General features: G+C 33.0%; 1 protein-coding gene across 13 annotated transcripts in view; it reads left to right on the top strand.

The window, feature by feature from the left end:
• The window catches only part of Pan3 (poly(A) specific ribonuclease subunit PAN3), a 139,061-nt gene that overhangs the window by 22,927 nt on the left and 93,162 nt on the right, over nt 1–22,972 (top strand). For 3 of the 13 annotated variants that reach the window (XR_007346724.1, XM_048800763.1, XM_048800765.1), the window contains exons 1-4: nt 850–1,526; nt 5,646–5,767; nt 7,278–7,344; nt 9,388–9,458. Coding sequence is in view for 9 of the 13 variants with exons in the window: in XM_048800763.1 (XP_048656720.1) it covers nt 1,499–1,526; nt 5,646–5,767; nt 7,278–7,344; nt 9,388–9,458 (288 nt within the window). In the remaining 4 variants the exon portion in view is untranslated. Of the gene's footprint in view, nt 1–843; nt 1,527–5,645; nt 5,768–7,277; nt 7,345–9,381; nt 9,459–22,972 lie in introns of those variants that run through there. The other 10 variants (XR_007346725.1, XM_048800766.1, XM_015484177.2 and 7 more) reach the window with 8 other exon arrangements.

Genomic DNA, 22,972 nt, shown 5'->3' on the forward strand with positions numbered 1-22,972 from the left:
CCCCCACCCCCCCAACAAGCAATATCAATGTTATCAAGAAGTGGAGGTTTTAACAGTTTAATTGGGGAAGACTTTCTGGAGAAGAGGGGAGAAAAAGCACTTATGATTACCTATGAGATAGGATGCTAAGTACTTTGCATGGGTTGATCCATTTAATTTTTCTACCACAACTCTGAGATAGAATTACATCCTTTTTAGATGAAGCAAAGAAACTTTTTTTTTCCCCCTCAAGATCATATAAAGAGTAAGTGGCAAAAGTTGGTGTTCCTGTCTAACTCTGTGTATTTCTTCTTTTTCATCATGTCTCAGTCTGGAATATGGAGCCCAGGTGTGTGTGTAGGGATTGAGTTTTTTCTAGATTGTAAAGTATAGGATTATTTTTAAGAATACAGTGAGGGGCTGGTGGTGTAGTTCAGTGGCAGAGTGTGTGCTTAGAATGCGCAAGGCTGGCTTCAATCTCTAGGAAAGAAAGAAAGAAGAAAATAGAGTGAGCATATAATTTGACAGAAGAGAGTAGTTAAATAATGTTATTCTTATAAGATATTTTAATAGGAGATATATGTGCTTATTATTTTAGACTGTGATCTTTAATGTTTTGGAAATAACGGTGTAATGTATTCACTTTTTTCCTTAGATGGATACCCAGTTGTTTTAATTCATTTATCAAATAATCCCTTTTTTCTCTGGATTAAAAGAATTAGCTTCTGGGGCTGGGGTTGTGGCTCATTGGTAGAATGTTCATGTAGTATGTGCAAGGTCCTGGGTTCAATCCTCAGACCACATGAAAATAAAGAAAATAAAGTTATTGTGTCCAACTACAACTAAAAAAAATATTTTTAAAGAGAGAATTAGCTTCATTGAAATATTATTTACATACCTTTAAATTGTAAATTTACAGTCTAAACAGTTGTACAACTTTCAAGGGTTTAAAAAGAATTTTTCTTTATTCCTCTTCCTCTTCCTGTCTTTCAGTGGTATTAGGGATTGAATCCATAGCTTTGCACTTGGTAGGCACACACTGTATCACTTAGCTATGCCCCAGACTTTTTCATTTGAGGCAGGTACTCACTAAATTGTCTAGGATGACCTTGAACTTGTGAACCATCTGCATGGCAAGCCTATTGAGTTGCTGGGAATATAGGCATGTGCTACAGTGGCTGGCTTTAAAAACAAAAATCAAGAAACTTTAAAGAACTTGCATTGTTTTTTAATAATTCTCCATTGAAATTTGCAGGGAGGTGATTTGGTTCTCATTTTATAATGGATTGTATTATCTCCATTTTATAAGCATTTGCCTAAGACTTTGTAGCTAGTAAGTAGATCTGAGACTGAAATGTAGGACATTTTAGGAAATAGTAGTACGATAGTTGAGAACAGATTGTTGAGGGCTTGCTAATGTCAGACTAAAAATTTATATTGCATCACTTAGAGTGAGCATTATCTTGTTAGTGATCCTCCTCCTCTTTTCCTCCTTTTTTAAAAATTGACGGTGCTAGGAATGGAACTCAGGGCCTCAAGCATGCTAGGTAAGTGCTCTACAGCTGAATTATATCCCCCAGCCCTCCTATTCTTATAAAAGATGCCATCATGTTGACCCCATCCTCATGACCTCATCTAATTGTAATTATCTCTCTCTAGATACCATTAACAAATACCTCAAGACTCTGGCATTGTGATAGGAGTGGGGGTCGGGAAAATATCCAAAATGTCCTTGAAGTCATTCTTCCATTATCTGGATGAAAAGCAAAATTGGATTCCTTTTATACATACTAATCTCCTTGTAAAATAATTGCTTAGTGTTCTGTTCAGAACACATCTTTTTAGTTTTTGTGACCTGCCCAACTAAAAATTTTCCAAATCTAGGTTGTTTCCCTTTTGATTATAAGTTCTATCTTTTAACTTGTTTTCCTTACACTTTACTGGAAGTAGTGAAGATAAGCCATGTAGCAGCCTCATACTTTGCTTCAATTTTCTTCTCCCAAACATCAGAGTTTATTGCTCGAAAGTTCTGCCTCATAAAAAGCAAATGTTAGAACTGTTACCACTTCTTGGTACCAGTTTCTGTACCTATAACAAAACACCTAAGACTGGGTAGTTTATAAAGAACAGAAATTTATTTCTTACAGTTCTGAGATTGGAAAGTCCAAGATCAAGTTGCTACCAGGTTCATTGGCTGGTGAGGGCTGTTCTGTTTCAGAAAAATTGTTGCTCCATCCTCACATAGAAGAGGCTGTCAAAGGACAAAGTTGTAGCAATTTAGTTTAATCTGAAGTTGGTTTTATTTTCAGTTCAGATTTGGATAGCACTTTATTCCTTAAAACAGAATAAGAATTCATTGGGTTAAGCAAGGGAGGTTTGTTTTTTTTTTTTTTTTAGATAGAAAAACTTGAAGAAAGCTGGATGTGGTGGCATACACCTATAATCCCAGCTACTGATTCCAGCTGTTGAGGCCAAGGTAGGAGGATCACAAGTTGGAGGCTAGCTCTGGCAATTTAGTGAGACCCTGTCTCAAAAAATAAAATGGGTCAGGGATATAGCTAAGTGGGAAAGTACCCCTGGGTTCAATCCCTAGTACTGTATGCATGTATGCATGAATAAATAAATAAAAGTAAAATTTAAAAAATAATTAAAAGTCTGAAGAAAACTAGAACAAAAGAACAAAAAGACTGATCATTTCAAAGAGGAACCACAAGTCAGAATGATAGAAAAACAACTGGTTAACATCAGTTACTTTAAGTTACATTTTTTGTGTAAGGATTAAGGCAGGTAACTTCATTATTATGCCAGTTGAAATTGGCTTGATCCAGAAATTTTGTTGTCTCTATAATCCTGATATCCTGGAAATAAACAGTTAGTTTCTAACTTTAGTCAGGAAAGTTAGTACAAGTGACTCCATTTTGATTTTTAGAATTTTAAGACCACAGTTTAGTCTAAAACAATGGCCTCTTGTAATTTTTATTTAATAGGATAAACATATTCCCTTGCATATCTTTTATATGGACATTCTTCCCATCCTTATGATTTAATCCCCTAAGTACCCCACCTCTTAATACAATTATATTGTGAATGAAGTTTCAATTTAAGAATTTTGGGGGAAATGTTCAGATCATAGCATATAGAGATATAATGTACAATAAGAGAGAACTTTTCTAGGGATAAATATTTAAAGTGGACTGCAAATATTATTCTGTAGATATGTATAAAGTTTACTTAAAGCTGATTACAAAAATATGTATTTGAAGGAATGAAAAGTTCTTAGATTATCTGTACTTGGTAACTAAGTTCAGTACTATATCTTATATTTATATAATTTAAATTTAAAATGTCCCATGAACATCTGATGAGTTATGGTAGATAGGGCATGTGACCGTTCTTACTAATTTTAAAAATATTAATATCTTCATAATCTATGTAGGATAATCTTAGTGATTTTTCAAATTGAAGTATCAGTTCCTTCCTTCCTCCCTTCCTCCCTCCCTCCCTCTCTTCCTTCCTTCCATTTTCCAAAACAAGGAAACTCAAGTGCAAGTCTCAGTGTGGAATGTTTACTTAAAAAAAAAAGTGTAACTGTTGATTTCTGGACATATTATTTTTCCCACTCCCCCTTTTTTGTTAAATGTAGTCATTTGTTTCTGGTATGGAGCATAAGGGTTTTTTCTATCTAAGCTGTGTATCTGAAAGGAATGTAAATTGGTTTAATATAATGTAAGTCTTCACCAGAAATTTGGTTATATATCAAGACAAATTCTGTTTTTTAATGATAAGATATTATTAAATGATGGAAGTTTGTAGGATGATTTTATTCTCTTTTGACAAGTTTAATTCATTCATTTTACCAGTATTTTATGCTTATGAGCATATAAAGATCTAGTGGATCTTGCTTTCAAGGAACTTAACGTGTCTTAAAATACGACCTAGATTATAATTTTGTGAATTCTGGCATGTTCAATAATTGTTCTTGTAGCTTGTGTAAACTATGAAGGAAAGAGAAACTTGGATTTGAAATAAAACATTTATAATAGAAGTATCTGAAGTGAAAAGCATTTGAAATAAAAATGCCATACAAAAAATTGACTCTGGAATTGTGCTGTTATATTAAGTAGAATTGTTTTATTAAGAAAAGGTGAATAACAGATGTTACAAGGATTTTTGGTGGAATGGAGGAACTTTTTCCCTTATGGATTTCATTTATCATCATGAAAATAACTACATTATCAAAAAATCATAAAAGACTACCTCTTCAGTCATGTAACACAGATTGTTAATATCTTGATGAATTGATTGTCGTAATTTCTGTGTCGGTAGGTAGGCATACACAATCATTATATTATAAATAAAATGTTTCTTTTTAACTTTACATTATAAATATTTATTACACAAAAAATGGAAAGAACTAGCTCCTGTTTTCTTTCTGTTGCACTATCACACAACACTTCTGACTCCAGACATTCTCCAACTCTCTGGACATCACTTGACTGCCATATAATTCGGTTAAATGCTAATTACCCAGAATTAGTGCATATCCCACAATTTAAGGACTCAGTTCCACTAAATTGACCCTCCTCTTTTTCCACCTTGCACTCTTCAGGTCCCTGTTGCAAATAGTCCAGGTTATTCATACTTTTGTCTGACTTGGCTACAAATTGGAGTTTTCCAGGATCGCTTCCTTAAGTTTGCTAATTTGATATGATGGCTCACAGAACTCAGGGAAGTACCTTTACAGGTTTATTATAAAGGATAAAAAAAATGAATAGTCAGTTAAAAAGGTAGATAGGATGAGGTGTAGAAGGTTTCTGAGCATGGGCACTTGTCCCTATAAGATGTTGAATGCCACTCTTCAGGCTTGGTAGCTCCTTGAATCCCACTAATGGGAACTTTATATGAAGGCTTCATCACATAGGCCCGATGGGTTTTGCCTGGAGGAGATGAGGGACAGGGCTGAAAGTGCCAAGCCTGTCGTAGTGGCTCAGTCTTTCTGATGACCAGCTCTCATCTATGAACCCTCTCCAAGAGTCACCTCATTAGAATAAAAGATACTCCCATTACCCAGGAAATTCCAAGGAATTTAGGAGCTCTATGTCAGGAACCAGGATCAGACAAATAATCAAACAAAAGGTTTACCTAGCACCCCTATTAAGTTAGGAAATTACAAGAATTTCGGGATCTGTGTGCCAGGAACTGGAGACAAAAGATGAAAGATCTATTTCTGTCATAATATCATAGACACATAGGATTATTTATCTTTATTATCTTTCTTTTCTACAATGTTTTATTATAGAAAAATTTAAACTTTGCTTAAAGTAGAGAGGTATTATGATGATCCCCTGGCACCTAGCTTCAAAAGTGATTGACACTTTGCTAGTCTGTTTTCTTTGTTCTCCCAGTTTTGTTTCATTTTCCTGGAGCATTTTAAATAAATCCTACACATTGATTACTATGATTTTAAATTATTTCTTAGTAGTCCATCAGTGGATATATGAGCATTACTAACTTGTAGCCAAGCAAATCTTATTTGATTTTGTCTTGTTTTATGAACTAGTAAATAAAATAAGTGTAGCAGAGATTTGAGACTTTCAAACTTATTTAGAAACAGAAAAATAATAACATTTTGTCCTCTAAATACTTGAATTTTCCTTGTCTTTCAGTTCCTGGAATGGATGGAGGTGCTTTAACTGATACAAGTCTCACAGATTCCTTTTTCAGCACCAGCTTTATTGGAGTCAATGGCTTTGGAAGCCCAGTAGAAACAAAGTACCCCTTGATGCAGGTATTCTTAGTGTGACTTCCTGTTGCACTAAACAGTGAAGTTTATTTTAGGGGTGGGGACCATTTGGAGATTTTGTTTATCTTAAATTGTTCAAACTGAGATGAGGTTTTACAAGGCATTGAGATGGGTGGGGTATAGGTAAGCCTTCTTTCAGGAATATCCTTTGTGTATAGAAGCATATAGCTGGCTTTATTTTAGTTAATATTTAAATTTTTAAATTTAAAGCTACAGTACTTGAGGCATGTAAATGTCTTTGAATTGTTTTTTTCTCTCCCATTTTGTTCTTAGTCCTAGCTTTTTCTTTTGTCATGTGACTGATGGGATGCCAAGAACATATTTGTTTACATTGTTTTTATAGATTTATTTGGCAAACTTTTGTAGAATTGGAATAAAATTGGGAAGTATTCTAATGTTGTGAGTTGGAAAACTGCCATAATATTGTATATTATCCTTTCTTGTTTCTGTGATGCACTACTGGGTGGCCTTCATAATTGCAATAGGATATTTAAAAACAAAACTGTCTACATTTCAAGTTGGACTGACTTTGAGGGGTTTAGGAAGCTAATGCTTTTCTAAGTGATTTTAACTTATTTATGTAAAAGCTTAGATATACTGTAAATATGCACTCTAAGGGTCATTTGAATTATAAGCATTTATGTAAACATGCACAGCCGTATACATGAATGATTTTATTTTTTTTTAAATGAGCAGTTTAACTTAATGTATAGTTAGTTATACCTTCTTTCAGTTGCCTATGAGCCACAATTTCAGGTGCTTATATATTTTACATTTCAACAACCTCAAGAACGTGGCCTTTCCTTGTTTAATCATGCAGAAACGGAATAAGAAGTTGAGTGACTAAGTTCAGAATTATAGACTTAAAACTGGAGCTGAGAATTCCTGACTTAAAATTTTCAAGGTATTGAGTTAGGTGTCATATATGAGGCAAGGACTTATGGGTATGAAGGGCCTTCCAGGATGGAGGGATGCAGAGGATATGGAGTAAATGGGAAAATCAGAGAACATGTTTAGAGAATTAATAAGTATGTTTAGAGAATTAATAAGTAGCCTGATCATATAAGCTATCAAACATGTATGAAGGATAATACAAATTAAGAGAGGATATTGGAGCATTTATTGACTTTACTACCGTCACTTTACACCCTCTTGGGTAGATATTGAAATTTATATTTTTATCAAAAAGGAAACTTGATAGTTATGAGTTAACTTACTAGCCCAGGCCAGTAAGTTATAGACATGGCAATTCAAAATAGGTCTCCAACTTTGCATTTAAATACTTGACTAGTGAGCTGAATTTTCATTTGTGTTGCAGGGAGTTTTGGGTTAGATAGTTGTGATTCAAATAGCAAAATTTATAGGAAGATCAGTTTGTCAGTAAGGTGAAGGATGAATTGAAAGGGAAGAGGCAAAGAGGGCCAGTCGTAATTGGTTGAGTACTTTTAATTTTGTGTTTTTCTATGACACTATATATACATATTTTATTTTTCAGAGGATGACTAACAGTAGCAGCTCCCCAAGCCTTCTAAACGACAGTGCCAAGCCATATGCAGGCCATGGTAAGATGTGGTCTCTTTTACTTATGTGTGTATTTCTGATTCTAAAAGCACTATATCCTTTGTAGAGATTTTGAAAATTCTAAACAGGTGTAAGTAGAAAATAAAAATTATCTATTATCTCCTTACTCAGGTAATTGTGAAGATTTAAATTCCTCCTTTTTTCTATATATATGAATCTACATAATAATTAAGATCACATTAGACAGACTTCAGTAATGAGTGCTTCTCAATCACTATGAATTAAAATTTATTATTTATTTTCATAGTTTAACTTAACTACTTTTGTTTCTTTAAAAATAATTATTATATTCCAGGGGACTCTGTCAATACTCTGCATCATTTTTTGGGGGTATATTTTAGAAGTGAAATTATTTTAAAAAATTATGAACATTTTAAAGTCTTAGATAAAGAATTTCCAGATATTTTTATGTGTTCTATCTTAAAAAATGTTCAATGATTATTTTTAAAAATACATAACAGTTATTACTCTGTATCAGTACAGTGTTAATAATTATAAATAATCATGAGAATAAGAATTTTCATATTATATCCTGTGATAGACATTTTATGTGCATATACCAAATTGCAATCACTATTTGGAAATTACAGTCTTATGCTGTGGGGAAAAAAGCAATATTTTAATGTTAAAGAATATTAAAATATCCTAGTATTCTAAAATATTAGAAACTATTTGCATCATTTTATATTTAATATTCTCATAGAGTTTAAATGCTGTCTTTCAATGATATCAAAGTTAGTACAAAGGATGAATGATATAATCATGCCTATTTTTAAATATCTTAAATGTAAAAGTTACATTTTTATGTAAAAGTTACAAAAAAAGTTACATAGAAAGTTACTAATGCTGCTTCTCTTTGCATTAGTAATTATTTAATAATGTTTGTTTTAATTCTAATCAAGGTTTAGACTAAAAATACAGATAGAAGGCAGCAGTCTGTATACTATAATCTACAATATACTTACATGTACACTGCATTATGAAAAGATTAAGAATCCTTTAAATGAGGGCATTTGTTGTTTTTTTAATAAAGCATTTCACAGATAATTTAATGATATTAAAATATGTGTGATTTACTAAAGCCCAGAAATGAAGAGAAGCTGTTTCATCAGATCTCATGCATACTTTTCCAGAAACTTCAGATTTTTAAAATGAAAAGAGAGAATTTTATTTGTAACTGCTGTTTGCAGAACAATGCAACTTTAAACCTATCTTTTGGATTTTGTTTGTATTTTGAAACATTTAATATTTCCATTATTAAAAACTTAATAATTTACCTTATCTTTTAGTAAGAGTATCAAATATCTGTTGTTAAAAATGTGGACTAGAACTGGGCTCAGTGGTGCATACTTGTTATCTCAGCAACTTAGAATGCTGAGGCAGGAATATCATAAATTGCCAGCCTGTGCAATTTAGTGAAATCCTGTCTCAAAATAAAAAATAGAAAAAAGGGCTTGGGATGTAGCTTAGTGGTAGAGTGCTTGCCTGGCATGCCCAAGGTCCTAGGTTTAGTCTCCATCACTGCTGGGAGGAGTGGGGGAATATACAGAATAGTTGGTAGAGTATATGGTTTTAAGGCCTTGATGATGTGTTTAAATCTAAGTCTAGATCAGAGTATGATTGATTCTTCCTCCACCTCTTTTTATCCTCCTCAGGATTTGGTCTCAGGAACACAAACATGCATTTACTATACGTAGACTTACTTCCTTCATTAATATACTGCCTGCCAATGAGAAGATCGAGATTTTTTTTCCTATATTTGATTTTTCTCTTGCCCTAATCAAGCAGATATATCCTAATATGTAGAACTTCTGAATAAGTATATACTAAATGTGGACTGAGTGAGGTATTCATCAGTTTTTGTTTCATTCACTCAGAAAATATTTGAACATTCACTATGTGTGAGAAACTGAGTGTAATTATTGTGGAATATGATTTTTATTATTATTGACAGGTTAACATTTATTAGATTTGGGGGATTACCTGAGTTGTCTGTGTGGAAACTTATATAACTTGCCTTCCAGATGCTCTAAGTTCACCTGCTTCATCCTTGTTTAATGACTTTGGTGCCCTCAACATCTCTCAGAGGAGAAAGGTAGGTTAATTGAAATTTGGGTAAAACTAATGAAATTTATAGGTGATGATGGGATTGTTACCTATATAGTATCAGTATTTTCTTAAGAGGGGGGAGAGCTTTTATGGACTGAAATGTTTTTCTTGCTGTTTCTTTATTCTTTTTCCTTACCTCATATGTGGAATTTCATTTGATCTTTATGCAAAGTATAGAGAAAATTTGTGAGAAGGGCCGAAATTCTGCTGCTTATTTTTGCTCATTCTCCTTTATCTTATTACATTATTTTTCAGATAACATCTAATTAAAAAAAATTTGTTGTAGATGGACACAATATCTTTGTTTTATTTATTTATGTGGTGCTGAGGATTGAACCCTGTGCCTGCGCATGCAAGGCACGCACTCTACCACTGAGCCATAAACCCAGCCCAATAACATCTAACTTAATGTTATAGCTGGCTGTGGTGTAAGAATGTTAGTCATGTTTTAACTTTAGATTTGAGTACTTGGTCTAGATTTCAATGATTCTTTCCCAGTACAAACTCATTACAAGGCAAACTTAAAATTTTCAACATTTTGTAATTGGCCCAACTATTTAAAACCTTTTCATGCTGGAAAATTTAATTGGAATTGAGGTTAATACAACATGTGCAGATTTTCATGATATTTTATAAGAACAGATTTTGTGGCAAGTTGAAATGAATAGTTTAATGCCTTTGAGTCTTAATGAGAGTCCTGTTAATACCACTAGTCATCTAGAGAAGGTAGCCTTAACCTTTTTTTGGTTAGAAATAGTAGCAGCTAAAGAAGTTCAGGAGCTTGTAGATCTTTGTAGTAATTTTTAAGTTATAACATTTTGTTTTCTAAGTAATAGAAGAAAGATCCCAAATGAAAGTATTAATTTTACAAAAAGTGATTTGAACTTAAAATGCTTTAGGAAAAGATCTGCTCAGAGCATAGCATAAGATGAAGTTTGGGGAGACTGGTGGTGATGATTTCATAACATACTTATTTCCAATTTCATTGAGTTATATATTAAATGTATACATTTTATGTGTCAATTATACCTCAATAAAGTGGTTTTAAAAATTCAGGAAGACTGGATTTTTAAGGCAAAACAGATTTCATGGGGACAGGTATAATCATATTAACACCTCATGTACCTGATATTTTCCATTTTGAGACACGGATGAGAACAAGAAAGTAACTAGAAAATACTTTAAGCAGCTAGACTTGATAGATTAAAATTTGTGGGTTTAATAGTATAGATTTTTTTCCTTTTTTTTCTTGTAGTAGATGCAGATGGATAGCATGCCTTTATTTATTTTTATGTGGTGCTGAGGATTAAAACTGGTGCCTCACATGTGCTCTGCCACTGAGCTACAACTCCAACCCAATATTATAGATTTCTTAGAAGGTCTCATCAAGAATAAATTTAGTCTTGTTTCACATGGCTTTTCTCATAAGTTGAAAATGTTTAGTTTCTAAATATTCTATATGTTAGAAGTGAAAGAGTAGGATACAAGCACATCCATTGCCAATAGTGAGAGGAGAGTAGACAAAACCTGTCATTATGGAAGTAAACAATAAAATGCTCTAAGCAGATACAGCCTGAAATCAAGTTATCTGGAGCTCTTTGGGGGGAAATAGAAAAACCCTTAATTTGTCTTAGAGTTCCCCCAATGGCTTGTTTTTCATTTGAAAAATAATAATTAACTGTATAAGTAGTATTTCTGATACATGAGCAGAAGGTAAAATTAGAATGGTAAATGACAAAAGTATTCATAATATGAGAGGTTGGCTGAATATATTTTAAAGTTGAAATATATGACTTAGAGCTGCTGACATTTATTTTTGAAAAAGTAGTGAAAATCATTAGAGATTAGAAAAGGGAAGATTCATTGCCTATTTTAAAAATTTACTTTAAAGTAAATTAATAAAGGAAATGTTACTATAAATGTGTTTTCCTGTTTGGAAAGATATTAACATATATCTTAATGGAATTAGGCTAATACAGGAAGTGAGCACCTGCTGTGATTTTTGAGGTCCTGACTCGCTGTAACCTTGAGCTAACTTTCTAGGCTGTAATCTTGTTTACCCATGAGATGACAAACATGTCCTAAATAGTTTTGGTGTTTTTCATTTTTAAAATGCAGTGATTGTATAAATTTAAAACATTCATGTGTCAGTCTTTACCTAGAAATTCGTAGCTCTTGATATTTTCTTTTAAAATAGTATCCAGACTAGGGATAGTTTTTCCAATAGTGGACGGTATTGTGTGGTATCTGTGGGTAAATGTTGCTTGTGTTTTTAAATTGTTAATGGTTAAGAAGGTATAAAATCTCCTGGTGTTAGAAATATTCTTGGCAATAAGAACATTGCATTTTATATACATTGTGAATTGCAGTCATATGGAGACTACCTGTTTGTCTGTTGTTGTAGTAATTCACAAAGTTTGTTTAATGATGCAGTTTCAGAGTTTGTAAATAAAAGTTTATATAAATTTTAATTATAATTTTAGGTTTATCTAAGCAGACTATCATGATTACTCAGTGATATTTTGTAATGCTGTCAGGGAACAGGTAGTTAGCTAATACCTAGCACTTTTTCTTACATTGTCAGGTAAATTAGTTTCTAAAATCCCAGTTAGCTAATTCCCGTGCTCACTATTATGTTTGTTTTGCCTATACGGTGTGTGACATATTGGGATCAAATCAATCAAGTATCTTTACTGTAGGTAGTTTTACTTTATGATATATGAAAAATTTAAAAGAAAGGACTGATATTTTTCCTGGTTCCCTCAAATCTAATTGCAGAGGTACTACATGAGCCTATTAGAAAATAATACATAGCAGCATATTACTTAGTGCCAATTTAAATATCTTGTGACTGCAGAGTAGCAGAGAATTTTCCAGATCCATGAGAAATTATTGAGAAAAGTTGTTTTGACTTGGGTTTTTTGAGTGTTGAGGAATATGGAGAAGCTAAGCTACCTAGGTAGAAGCTCTATGCTTCATTACAAGTAATAGTGGTAAGAGCTTTAGGAAAAAACTTAGTTCTTTTCTGAGTGTCATAAATAAGTAAGTAAATGTGGCTGAGGGCTTTAGTATCTTTAGGACCTTGTTGAAGGAAAATATAGGATGTGAAAAACAGTACAAACATGTTTATAGCCATTCATCTGGGTTGTCTTGTTAATAATAGGTTTGTGAAAAACTTTCTGAAGGGTAATGTATTGAGAACACATGTCTTAGGGCACTCATACTCGTAGTATTCAAGAGCCAGTGCTACTCTCAATCCATGATTTGTTATCTGTCTATAAGTAGGAAATAAATATTTAGAAACTTTTATAATAATACTTTGATATCTTAATATGATCATTTTTCTAGTAATTAATTTTTACAAATTATAGAACCATGATATAGAGGAAACTTTTTTTAAAGTAATCTTTTATATCAAAGTTTGAGAAGCATTGATTTTTTTTTCCTTTTATTTCCCATATTAGCATAATTTTACAGATAAAACCCATAATTTAAAAAATGTGTATAATTATTCTTGGCCAAGAATGATCATGGAAGAATTTGAATTGTAGCTTTATATTCTGTGGGAGAGGTAAGCCTTCTGAAACACTAGAGATGACTGAGTTTCATTTAAAATGAGAGTTAATACACTAGAGATGAATACATGAGGAAACTTTAGTACATGATAAAAATTAAAGCAGACCACTGGTATGAGAAGACTTGTATAAAAAGAAAGACTTGAGGGCCTCTATGAATCAGAAATGTCATCTATACAAGCAGTAAAAATATGAGTAAGAAATCTCTTTGGAACAAATGTCTTTGTTTAAAAAAGTTGGGTGTTGAAATACAGATATTCATAAATGAAGTGGTTCAGGGCCACCACATATTGATGTAATTCCTAGGCAGATGAGAAGTCTTCACAGTTTTTGTCTAGCAGTCTTACTTTCTCCTTTAATATTTTTCTGGTCTAGTGATCTTATTCATCTTTTTTTATTCACCTAGTCATTTTCCTGTTCAGTCTTCCTTCCACCCCCTGGCCCACAAAAGTTCAGGTGCTTATTATTTACATTTCTTTGGTTGGCTTACATTATATGCAACCTATACTGTGCATGTGCAACATGTTTTTAATAGTTGGCTAACAGATTTTCATTTCATTAGGTTTTTTAGGCTTTAATAACAAGTTAAATTCTTTGAGCTTAGGAGGCATAGATTTCTGAAGTATGTTCATTTCTTCCGTTCTTGATTTTAAACTCTTTTAGGATGAGAAAAGTGGAACCAAAGGGGATTGGTTCATCTGCTGTGACTTACGTATGAGGTGATGTGACTGTTGGAGGTCCAGTTCTGGGTTATCTGCTTGAGAGAAAAATTTACTAGCTGCACTTACTCTGCTTTCTTCCTGTTTAAACCCAGTTTGGGTCCCCCTTTATATTGTTCTCTATTTTAAGAACATCCATTCCTCCTTTCTACCATCTCTATAAGCTTACCTAGGAAAAATATTCTGATTAATTTGACATTTTGTTCTAAAAAGTCCTCCCCCCCCCCCGTTAGTACCAGGAATTAAACTTGGGGGTACTCAGTCCCTTGTTTGTATTTTGTTTTAGAGACAGGGTCTCACTGAGTTGCTCAGTGCCTTGCTTTTGCTGAGATTGGCTTTGAACTTGCGATCCTCCTGCCTCAGCCTCCTGAGCCACTGTGCCTGGCCCTAAAGTCTCTGAAAGATAACTTTTTATATTATCCAAACTCAAGGCAACAAGATATGGAATAATAATGAAACTGTAAAGTATTTACTAGAGTTTTTTTTTGTGAAGAAAGATAAATTTGGAGAAATTAATAGAATTATAGTATTGACAATTTGGAATGTAAATCCTTTCTTAGCCCTGCTGATTATTTGGTCTTTTAGCACATCAAACCAATTACCAATCTCAATAAGAATAAAAAAGGGAGAAAGTGAAAAAAATATTGAAAAATAACTGAAACTTAAAAGGAAATTCCAATCTAAAGCTTCATTTGTAAAACAATTATTTTATGTTCTTTATGTCTCATAAAGAATTAATATTTTACTTGCTATTTAGGCTTCCAGTCAGCTGCATCATTTTATTATGTCACTTAATCTTTTACCCATGAGTATTGTATAGGAATGTTTTTGTAGAAAATCGTGTTTGACATTCTAAGTTAACATATTCAGAGCTACTCTTTTTATTTGTGTGTGTGTGTGTTTTAGTTGTTGATAGACCTTTATTTTATTCATTTATTTATACATGGTGCTGAGGATCAAACCCAAGTGCCTCACACGTCAGGGAAGCGCTCTACCACTGAGCTACAATCCCAGTCCTCAGAGCTACTCTTTATTGAAGTCACTAAACTTTCATTGACTTCCATTTGCCATGCTGTGGAAATGTGTAGTGTCCCAGCTTGAGCCAGATGGAGGCAGAGTATTAGAAATGTACGTATGGGTTCTGTATGAAAAGTGGTAGAGTCCTCGGAGTCCAGCTTCCCAGGCAGGAATCACACAATGGGTGCTCTTCTATCTGTAGCTTCTTCAGAGCCTCATCTTTAATCAAAGAGTAAATATTAGGAATAGTACTCAACCAGTAGATAATGAATAATGGCTGAGGTTTTTGAGTTTGGGGTCTGATGTGAGGCAGTTGGAATTTTAAATCCCTACTTTTTCCATAAATTATCTTTATGTCTTTAACTTGGCAACCTTTTGTTTTTTCATTTGCAAAGTGAGAATAGTACCTATGATGTAGATTGATTTGAGGACTAAATGTTGCCGGGCATAGAAGTGCCCAATAAATGGTAGCTTTCATTGATAGTTAAGTAATACGTGGTGTTCCTGAATCTTTCAAGCCTTGCTTTGAAATTAAAGACATCTCTTGCTACTCAATCTGGATCAGTGTACATTAAAATTGCCCAGTGGGAGTTACATAACTGCTCTGGGTTCTGTAGTTGCTCTGGGAATATTTACCTTGAGGTGTTCAAGCGTTTTCTCTCCTAACATTAATTTTTTGCTTTCCTCAGAAGCTTCTTGTTGGCTTTTCAAATGGGGTAAAAAATCCTTTGTGGGTTTTATTGTTATGTAATGGCATGTAGATAGAAACTTGATTTTATTTATATTGATGATGATTTTTTGAATCTGTTCCAGGTAATATGGTAACCTTAATTATTTCTTTCATAAAACAAACCTTTTTATTATGTCATCTAATCTCCTTTGTGAGAGTTTGTTTTCTCATTTTGGGAAATGAAATATTTGAGAAATCAAGTAATGTACCTAAATTTTGTTTCTGGTCTTGAGTTTCACAAGTAATTGACATTTGCCCTCAGTTTTGAAATGTCATGTTAACTCACATTATTTTGTATTAGATATGTATAAAAAACAAAATAGTATGTTCATTTTCATTAAAATAATCAATATAAATAAAATAATTCCCAATATGATAAGTTAGTAATTTTATATGGAAAGAGCTGTCATTGTTTTTATGTAATTAATTTAAATTCACTGTTGTGTTTATTGCTAAGGATATATGTTAATAAATTCCCTTTAACAAATGGCTGTATTCTGTCTATACTTTTTAATAGATTTAAATGTTGTTCTTGTTTATTTCTACTCTGGATCTGTTTTTTTCTCATTGGTTGGAACTTGTTTACCAATGTGATATTTCCTATAGAATAGGACTGAAGTTTGGAAGAGTTGTTTCTTTTTCTGTTTGGTAAGGGGGTCCACAGATTGACTTGCCAGGATTGTGCTGAAATAAAGATGTGCCTTGGAAAGAATAAATTTTTTTAATGAAAGAGGGTGTAACCATGTACTTTCTGTACTTTAATTGGTACTTTGTATTCAATGACCATTTGTTTTGTTGAATTAAGATTTCTTCAAATTCATGACAGAATTTGAAGGATTCAATCAACAGAATCTTGTTTTATTGGTTGCTCGATTACAAAAGCACTAGTGAGATAAATTTGTTTTAGAAAATAATTTTAAGAGATGCATCTGGCAGTATTGTGGCTGACATGTTACCATATTTAAACATTGTGAAATGTAATTTGCATGCCTTTTATACATAATATATAATACTGTTAGCTGTAGTCATCATCTAGTTTTATAGCTTTGGAGAATTTGAGTTAGTTTTTTTTACATAATAATAGAAGTTTGGAAAACCACGGTCCATTTACCACTTGAACAGAGGAACTAGTAGTTTATTCTGAGATTAGCTAGTTGGCTTCTTTATACTTCAGTCTGGTCATTGCATTTACAAAGTGTAATAGTTGGTATTAAAAGCTTGGACTTATTGGTGGTTCATCCTTATTTTCCTAGGAAAGAGGTGTGGAGAATGAATTAATAAAGATAAGTTTAGTATTCTCTTCCAGAAACATGCTCAAATTTGAAGTAGACTTAGCCAGTTCTGTTTTATTTCCCAAATTTGTTCTTGCATTTCGAAAACAGGGAGGGAAAACCTTTTAATTTTATTTCTTTGAATGAAATCTCTAGCTGATATTTCTCTTGAATCTGTCCATGCAGTTAGATTCAAGTACATTGATTCAGGTATAGTTAGGATAATATTGAGAGTGTAATGTATTGAGGAATACTGTAACATGTGCAGTAGATTTCTTTGAATTGGAGACAGGATGCCACAGTTAAGAGTAGAAGCTTTGGGCTGGGTACGATGGTTCAAGCCTGTAATTCCAGCTGCTCAGGAGGCTAAGGCAGGAGGATTGCAAGTTCAAAGACAGCCTAAGCAACTCAGTGAGACCTTTTCTCAAAATAAATATAAAAAGGTTTAGGATGTGGCTCAGTGGTTAAGCTCCTCTGGGTTCAATCCCGGTACACACACCCACCTACACACACACACACACACAAAAAAAATATATATATATATATATAAGCTTTGGAACCTTGTATAGGTGTATAGGCAAATTATTTTAACCTCTACCAAGATTTACTCTTCCTGTCAGTAAAGTTGATAATAATGATAGGCACTATCTCACAGGGGTATGCACATTAAATACATTAAGGGGTGTAAAGTGCTTGGTATAGTGCCATGTGCTTATCAAGTAGTAGGCATTACATCTTCTATTGCTTATAATTCTGCAATTTAAAAACCATGTTTATCTGTTTCTGAATGTATACAAGATTACTTTTCATTAACTGCCATCTTAATTTAAATAAACTATAGTAAAGAACATTTTTTGAAAATATTCTGCTTCATTTCAAGATTGAACCTAAGCATACATGAATTAAATCAAAGGGGAAAGCTTTTTTAAATAGACCAGTAGGTATATTAGTATGATTGTTTTTGGTAAAGAACTGAAATAAAAAACTTCAAGCATTGTTATAGGTGATAGTTTATTGTAAAAGTAACTTTTATGACTTAAAAAAAGAAACAACAAATTTTCACTGTGTTTTAGTAAGTTTAGCATAGCATTGTATTTTGTCCTGTCTTATATTCTGGTTTCACTCAAAGGCAAAAGGGAAGTTGCAGTTTGATTAAAAATTTGTTTTGGCCTTGCTTAGAAAGAATATTTCACCTTTATTTTTTGGCAGCATAAAAATCCTTTTTAGCATTATGGTTTTAAGAACAGAAATAATGACTGTTTTATAGGTTCTTAAATCTACATAGATTATATTAATCTTCCCTAACTCTGACTCAACAGTTAAAAAAATGTAAATGTGTTTATGCAGGTAAATAATGTTCTACTATATTTGATATAATTTAGATGAATTTTTATTTAGCTGTTCCCCTGATTTTTGTATGATTTGTGTATTGGTTCACAACTTTAAAGATCTTTTAATTTACATTTATTTAACAATGACAGTCTATTTTTCTATAACCTATTTTCTTTTTTTAGTGTTGGGAATTGAACCCAGGAGTGCTTTACTATTTTTATTTTATTTTTAAATTTTGAGAAAAGGTCTCAGTAAGTTGTGTAGGGCCTTGCTGAGTTACTCAGGATGACATTGAATTTGTAATCCTCCTCAGCCTCCTGAATTGCTGGGATAACAGGCATGCACCACTATATCCGGCTTCTATAACCTATTTTCTATAGACCTACTTGCTCATCCTACTATTGTCTTTATTTAAACAAGGAAAACATAAAGAATTGAATATATTTTCATGAAAAGACCACAGTTAATGAATGGAGGGACAAAATACAGCATATCCTTTAAGCTGACTTGTTTATTTTTAAAAATTTTATCTCTTTATTTTTGTGGTACTAGGGATTTAAATATCAGGGGTGTTTGACTAATGAACTACATTCCTAACCCTTTTTAATTTTTGATTTTTCAGATAGGGTCTCACTAAGTTGCCCAAGTTGGCCTCAAACTTGGGATCTTCATGCCTCAGCCTCCCAACTAGCTTTAATTATAGATATGTGCCACTGGGTCTGTCCTGTTTTTAATTTTTAAAAAATTTTAAGCCTTCTAGTCATGAGAAAATTTGCTAGATTTTTAGGTTTGGATTTATTTTTCTAAATTAAGTGTAGGAAGCTTTAAAATTCATGTTTGGTGAATAATTTAGGTATAGATAGAACCCTGTGTTAATGATTATGGAAATTATTTAATTAAAAAATTCAAATGTTTTAGATCAGTTTGGGATCTATTTTTCCCCTGGTGAGTTTAGATTAGCTACTTATCATTAATTGAATTGTAATCTTATGTTGAAATCTCATAATTATAAAGATGCTAAAATATCAGGACATTAATTAACTAAGGGAACACTATTTGGAATTAGAAGACATTGTGAAATAAATGCAGGCTTACTTGGGGATTAAACATATATTAAATCCTATGCCAAAGGTTTCTAATGAGAGGACTTCATAGGAGTAACTGGAGGTAGGTGGTTGTTGTTTCTACAAAAGATACTGAGTTTTTATTTTTTGGGAGGGAGTAAGAATGAATTTGTATATTCATTAAGTGTTGTCTGAAGAAAGACATTTTATATGCATTATTTTTCATTTTTGTGAAGATAGTTCAAAATTTTTTATATTTTATTAATCAAATATCATTAAATCATTCATTGTTTCAGAGTATAAAATAGTGAAGGAGTTCTGATTTTGATGTTTAGAATGGGTTTTTACAATTCAGGAGATTGGGAAACTTATTGTCCTGTTCTTATAATTTTGCTTAATTTATTAATGATTGAATTATTATGTGTAATGATGTGATTGAAAATGTGAGGCATTTTGGAGATGTGCTATTTTGTAGTTTTCAAGAGTTTTGCTTTGAAAATTGGTTTGTTACTTGACAGTTTTAACTTCATTTTCTATGAAAGCATGAGGGGCTTTTATAGATTGTTCTTTAGCTAGACTGAACTTTTTTGGGAAAAGAATAGATCTTACTGATTATTTGTATTTCTAAGAAGAATAGAGCTTGTACTGATATTAAGTGAATGAAAAAAAAATATGTGTGTGCATCTAGGCCTTAGAACTAAAATAGTCCTAAAATTAGCTTTTACTGTTCTTTTCTATGATATAGTGAATGTAAAGACTTACCTTGCTTTTTAGGAATGAGAATAGACCTCTTAGTCCTGACCATTGGAATTGTCTTATGAGAATTGAGAAAACGTCTTTGAAAAGCCAGGACTTTGGGTGCTATGAGTATTGGTCCTGAAGGATCTTAGTGTTTAGGTCAAGCTGCAAATGAGCAAGGAGTAGGTTGTTGAACTTTTAAACACTATCCCTTTAAATTTTTGAGGGTTCACCCAATTTCCATTTGTACCACTAGTTACTTATCCAGGTCTTCCCCCCTCCCCCTTAGATTCTTGAGAACTTTATAGCTCAAAGTGTGGTCACTAGGTAGTTCTTGCAATGTGGGGAGCTTTTTGAAATTCAGAGTCTTAGGTCTCATTCTAGGTCTACTGAGTCAGAATCTTTGATGATGACGATGATAGTGGTGATGGTGGTGGTGGTGATACAATGTTGAGGATGGAACCCAGGGCCTAGTTCTACTACTGAACTATACTCCCCAGGCCCAGAATCTTTATTTTAACAAGATCCCCATACGATTCATATGTTCATTGTAATTTGAGAGGTGCTACTCTAGAATACATTGTTCAACTTTTTCTTATTCTTTAAAACTTTTGTTCAAGATTGAAGGCATTTTTATTTTTTTTTTTTTAAATATTTATTTATTTAGTTTTCGGCAGACACAACATCTTTGTTTGTATGTGGTGCTGAGGATCGAACCCGGGCCGCACACATGCCAGGCGAGCTTGCTACCGCTTGAGCCACATCCCCAGCCCGAAGGCATTTTTAAAAAATAAATTCCCAATTAAAAAAGATTGAAACTATATTCATCTGCTCTATTACTGGTTCATTTAGATTTTTGTAAAGAAAGATGAAAACTATTTTGTAGTTAATCTTGAGACTTTTAAACACATATGTGGAGAGGAAGAAGAAGGAAAAAAGTTATAGGCTACATATGGATACTTTAGCATAGGAAAAGAGGATTGATTGACTTGCTAGGAGGTGGATCAGAAAAGCTGGTTATCGATGGAACATGACATTTTAAAATCCTTCCACTTCATTATAATTAGCAAGTTGGACTGGCCAGGCTAGATCAACAAGGAAATCGATCCCCTTCTTGTTTTTGATCATTGCATTCTCAATGTTGGTCTAAGTAAGGATTTTGGAAGTTAACTGAAATAAAAGAGGGGTTGTTGCTTTGATTTGCTTTGCAGGAAAACTTAGAAAACTTTAGTAAATAACTGTGTTGTATAAAAAATTGTCTGCCCTTTTATTTCCTCATCTTCCGTTTGATTTTCCTGTTTCCTTTAGCCCCTACTTTCAGCTAATCACCATTAGTTTTCTTTTTAACCTACCAAATCTTTCCACAATCATACCTTAGCTCTCCATTTCCTTTGTAATTGCCTGGAGTTGACATCCTTCTCCCAAACCAGTGATTCTGAGGGGAATTTGTGGTTCTCTACCAGCAAAGGACATTTAGCAGTATGTTGAGACATTTTTGGTTATAACAACTGGTTCCGTGGTACTACTGGTATCTAGTGGGGAGGACAGGGACAGCCTCCTACAACAAGGAATTATCTAAAGCCTGTAGGGTTGAGGTTGATAAACCCTAACCAAACTATTATCAAAGTCCACAATTTGTCTGCCTGTTCCAGTTTTACCAACACTAATTCCTCTTCCAAACTGCCATACAGAATTCCTTTCTAAAACACATACAATTTTGTTAATTTTTATTTATAAGCTTTCTTGAGTTTCCCTTTACCTGTGAAGGATGTGAAAACTCCTTGGCACAAGATGGAAAACAGTAAATGTTTGACTACTGTTTTCAAGCCTCATATTTGGCTCCCAAGCTTGACCCTCTTTTGGTGGTCTGAATATTATAGTGCCTTTATGCCTCTCATCATACATTTTCCCCAGTCCACAGTACAAATTTCTCTTTGGATTTTCTTTTCTCCTGTCTACGCGTATTTATTTATTTATTTATTTTAAAGAGACCACTAGCTCCCATTCCTAGGGACTTAGTATTGGACTAACATCAAGGATATCAGGGTCTCTTTCTTTATTTTTTTTTTTTTTGAGGGAGGGAGGGAGAGAGAGAGAGAGAGAATATTACTTATTTTTTAGTTTTTGGCAGACACAGCATCTTTGTTTGTATGTGGTGCTGAGGATCGAACCCGGGCCGCACGCATGCCAGGCGAGTGCGCTACCGCTTGAGCCACATCCCCAGCCCTGCGTATTTATTTTTTCTTTAAAAAAAAAAAATATCTGCTCAGGCATTCTTCTTTCTTGTGAACAGTCTTTTGCCTGTGCTCTGGTACCTTGATTGTGCATTATTTTATCATGCGAGTTGTACTTTGTTTGCATGTCTGTGTTACCGTTTAGATTCTGTCCTCTCTTTGAGGAAAAGGCTGTGTGTGTGTGTGTGTGTGTGTGTGTGTGAGTGAGAGAGAGAGAGAGAGAGAGATTCCAAGTAATTAATAGTTCTTAGTTGTTTAATTGAAAAATACATTTTGTCTTCAAAAGATAAATAAGTGCTTGGATGATTTGGAGATTAGTACACAGATGAAGTATTACTATGACTTGTGCGTATACTTTTCTTTTTGTATGTAATCCTTTGCCTCACCATCAATGCTGTTATTCTTGCCATCTTTTTTAAATGTCATTTTGTATTGTTTATTATAATGGTATTTAAATGGTATGACTATCTTAGATCTTTTCATTTAGTATTTAGTTAATCTCTGGTCACTTATTGAAAAAACTTATCGTTTATAATGGTACATGTTTGAACACCTCTTCTCCTTAAGTGGAAAGGCCTTAGGATAGTTATAGGTTTGGGCAAGTGATGGAGGGAGAATAATAATGAATTCTTCTTTGGAAAAATAAGAAATATAATTATATAATGAGAACTGTTGGGGAGATAGGATGATACATTTCACGTATTTAAAACCTATGTGTGTCTTTAATGCACTACTGTATAGAAAATAAATTACATTGACGGTAAAAACTGAGTCAAAAAGTGAGTCTGAATTTATGAAGAATCTGAATTAGAGTGGGCTG

This window comes from Marmota marmota, unplaced genomic scaffold (assembly GCF_001458135.2).
Source record: "Marmota marmota marmota unplaced genomic scaffold, marMar, whole genome shotgun sequence".
In the NCBI taxonomy this organism is placed as follows: domain Eukaryota; kingdom Metazoa; phylum Chordata; class Mammalia; order Rodentia; family Sciuridae; genus Marmota; species Marmota marmota.